This window comes from Lagenorhynchus albirostris, chromosome 8 (genome assembly GCF_949774975.1).
Source record: "Lagenorhynchus albirostris chromosome 8, mLagAlb1.1, whole genome shotgun sequence".
Taxonomy (NCBI): domain Eukaryota; kingdom Metazoa; phylum Chordata; class Mammalia; order Artiodactyla; family Delphinidae; genus Lagenorhynchus; species Lagenorhynchus albirostris.
The window spans coordinates 30452632-30456449 of NC_083102.1; the positions used below are offsets into that span (position 1 = coordinate 30452632).

General features: G+C 35.4%; 1 protein-coding gene across 1 annotated transcript; it reads right to left on the bottom strand.

Moving 5' to 3' along the window:
• Positions 1 to 521: 521 nt before the first annotated feature.
• LOC132524317 (kinetochore-associated protein NSL1 homolog) lies at positions 522 to 3559 on the bottom strand. The gene is made up of 2 exons (XM_060156168.1): positions 3494 to 3559; positions 522 to 2443 (listed from the first exon to the last, which is right to left on the bottom strand). The coding sequence occupies exons 1-2, from the start codon at positions 3557 to 3559 to the stop codon at positions 1742 to 1744; spliced, it is 768 nt and encodes a 255-aa protein (XP_060012151.1). The 3' UTR covers positions 522 to 1741.
• Positions 3560 to 3818: the final 259 nt, after the last annotated feature.

A 3818-nucleotide genomic window follows, 5' to 3' on the forward strand; every position in this document is an offset into this window, starting at 1 on the left:
AGTCTTCTTATTATTTTTTTAATTTCTAGAGGTTATATTTGCTTCTTTATTAAGCATGTTTGATCATTCCACAAAAGCTACAGTTGCATGTAGAAACAGTTTAGCATGTCTATTATTATATCATATATAATGAGGCTCCATTGCTGGAAAAAGGAGCTAGGCTGAAGAAAAACTTTGCCAAATGTAAGAAACATTTTAAATACAACTTTAAACTGAGCATGGAAGAGAAGGATGCTGTTTCTAACCTGACAGAACAAAGGAAGGTATGCATGTATGTATAATAACTTATGTATATAAACACATGTATAAATAAGTCTATATGTAAATATCTATATCTATATTAATTTGAACATCAGTCTTTACTGATATCTCCAACTTTATTACCACATTGATCATTCTAGCCTCTTCCGTATGCTTATATCTAACCTCCCACTCTGTGAGAAACTTTGCTCTCACCATCTGCCATTCATTTTTTTTTTTTTGAAGTCTTTGTACATTATTTTAATAAAAAACACACTGCTGTGTACGAATATACAGATCTCAAGTTGTAACATTCAAATACAGAATGCGATGAAGTAGCTTTGTAAGTTTTCTTCACTGAGACAGATTTTCTGTCACATTTAGACTTTTATGATTATTAAGACATAATGAACAAGAGAAGTACGGATTTTCCAGCCTCATGATTAGTAAATTCCTCTGCAAAGGAATGAAGGTATTCAGTCATTAATAGGGAAACAGTTGGCAAATTAGATGACACTGCCTACAATGTATTAATGTAAGAGACACAATAAGAGATAAGAAACTGCAGTTAATGTTAGAAGTATAGGCAATATAGCTTTCTCAGACTTCTACCAATGATTATATACTTGATATATAAACATTCTTAAATGTAAAATAGTTCAGTATGATTGCATCTATATTTGTTCCACAATGACAATTTGTTTAATGTATTAATCTGATATATATTTTTGACCTGGAGTCATTTACAAAGAAATAATGAGAAATCCTGAAAAGAAACTTATTAGTTCCAAGTCAAATTATGTTTAAAAGTTAAGAGATCTATGGAAAACAAAAGTGTGGGTAAGAAACATTGGCTACATGCCAATTTTTATTTCTAACAGAAATTTTTACACATAATAATCATCTTCACAAAATAATCATCTTCTTTACCTTACAAAACAAAACCAAAAAATCCTAAAATTAATCCCACAAATCCAAATTAGCGGAACTTAGAGTAACAAAGTCAGAGCCAGTCTTGTCACCTGCACGCTAATTTGATAAATCAAACTGCTTTGCAGGGGTGGGGGAGGACTGCATCTGCTCCTGTGCAGAACTGATGATGACTTTCAGTCCTTAAATAATGACAACTGTCACACAGCTCTTTTTTAAAAAGAAATATGTATATCCAGGAAACCCAATGGAATATGTTACTTCTGAAATTCCATAAAAGCTGTAAGGCAGCCAAGTGTTGATGGTATTCAAGGACAGTAAAAGTTTGCACTCTTAATGACCATTGACAGGCTTTGTGCCAATATTCAAACAATAGGCTTTTCACTGACTATCAATGCAAAGGTGAGGAAAGAAATACAATATTACATCATACCCCAGCACAGAGCTACTATATTTGTGTAAAAGAATCACTACTTATCTGTTGTTTTAAATGAAGTCCCATCCAGGCATTAAGCTGGAATCTAAATGTTGATAGTGCCCAATCTCAACTCCCAAGATAAACAAAAAGAGTTTAGGTGTCAAGACTGATCCTCTTTGGCCGCAGTGGATACCATTTTCTCTGGGGGCAGTCTTTAGTTCGCTTTCTTCTCAGTACCAAGTCAGTGTCTTTCCTAGCAGAACTCTCTGCTGGTGTGGTTTCTATTTGTGCTGTAAAGCTCTCAGGTTTAACATCTGGTTTTCTACAACAACCAGAAAACACTTCTTGGTGGACTCTCTGCAGCTGGATAACAGGCTGCATCTTTAAAACTTGGGAAAATCCATCTCCTTGTTCAATTAATGCAGGCAAGGACTTCATGGCTTCACTGATCTCCTTAGCTATTTTTTCTCCTCTGCATTTCAAATTTTCCATACGAGGGGCTGGATCAGGGTCATGTTTTAGGTCCAGTGAATGTACAACAGGGTGGTATTGCTTCAGAATTTCTTGTTTTGCTTTTATGATTTTGATGACACATTCAAGGATCTTTCTGGGATACTGCTTACGTTTTGTGGCTATATCGACTATGATTTCATCAAACTGGTCTTCAAGGACTTTGATATCAGAATCCATAAAGTAATTGTCTGAAGCTTCCTGCCATGCTTGCCCATTAATGCTGACATTCTCTTGCACAGCTGATTCAAAAGTCAGCCTCTCAGCTCCGGGCAGAGAATCCACTTTCCCCAGGACGCCGTCCGCGAAACTCGGGCTCACTCCCGCACGCCGCGTGCTCCAGTTCTACAGGGGAGCGAAGCAAACAAAAACTACCGCGCGCACACACACACACGTAATTTCAAAGTGTTTTATCCGCTACATTGGAAACTAGAGGCTAATAAAAAAGAAGAGCGGGGTCTATTTTAGGGGAAAAACCTCTCAAGAGGTGAAGCTTAAATTGGTGCTGGAAAGACAAAGCGGTGAGTGCATGGTGGTGAGGAAAGCAAGCGGGTTCCTGCCATTCATTTATATAATTGTTTAATTCAAGTAACCATTTATAGTGGTTTCAGAATTGTTAACCTGTGCCACCATGGGAAACAACTTTATTAACTAGATACAGTGCTATGTACAATTATTTTTGCCTTCGGTTTTACACTGTCCAATCATTTCCAAGGTTACTTAGGACAGCATCTTATTCTCCCAACACACTCATTACATTTGAAATACATTATAGTCTTTTTTCACTTATTGCATTCCACCCTGAGATTCCCCAACTTCACTTATGATTTTTTAAAATTTCCATATGGGAAATGTTTACTTTTTGTGTTATAAAGTTCTAGGGAATTTGATAAATGCTTAATAGCTTGTGCTTGCCATTACAGTATAATATAGTATAACAGAGAACATTTTCACCACCCTACACAATCCCTTTTGTTTCACCTGTTCAATACTCTCCCAATCCCAAAACCCTTGATCACCACTGATAATTTACACCTGTCTGGTCTGCCTTTTCGAGAATGCATTCATAGTATATAGTGGTTTAAGACATGCTGCTGTCACTTAGCACTATGCTTTTAAGATTCACCCCTGCCTTCATTGCTTGACAGCACAGTGCTTTTTATTGCTAAATATGCTACTGTATATACATTCACCTATTGAAAGACATCTTTGTTGCTTCCATTTTTTTTTGGTGATTATACATTAAGATGCTGTAAACATTTATGTGCATATTTTTGTATGAATATAATTTTTAAACAGCTGAATAATTACTTAGGAGCATGATGGCTGGATTGTATGATAAAACTATGCTTAACTTAATAAAAACTGACAAAACATTTCCAAAAAATGTTGTACCATTTCACATTTCCACCAGCTATGAATAAGTCTCTGTTCTTCTGCATAATTGCCAGCAGTTGGCATTATTAGATTTTTGGCTCTTTGTCATTGTGATAAGTGTGTAGTAGTGTCTCGGTTTTGCTTTAATTTGCAATTCCCTAATGACAGGTGGAGTTGAACATATTTTTATATGCTTATATAGTATCTGTATATGTGCTTTATGTGTCTATTCAGACCTTTTACCCATTTTAATTTTTTTACTATTGATTTTAGCATTTATTTGCATATTTTGGACATAAGTGCTTTATCAAATATACGGTTTGCAAACATTTTCTCCTAGTGT

Excerpts from the sequence above, each read along its gene's own strand:
- LOC132524317 (XM_060156168.1), bottom strand. The coding sequence starts at position 3,559 with ATGCCAACTGCTGGCAATTATGCAGAAGAACAGAGACTTATTCATAGC. Across the intron at positions 2,444-3,493 it reads GCTGGTGGAAATGTGAAATG|AACTGGAGCACGCGGCGTGC; the intron begins GTACAACATTTT and ends GCTCCCCTGTAG.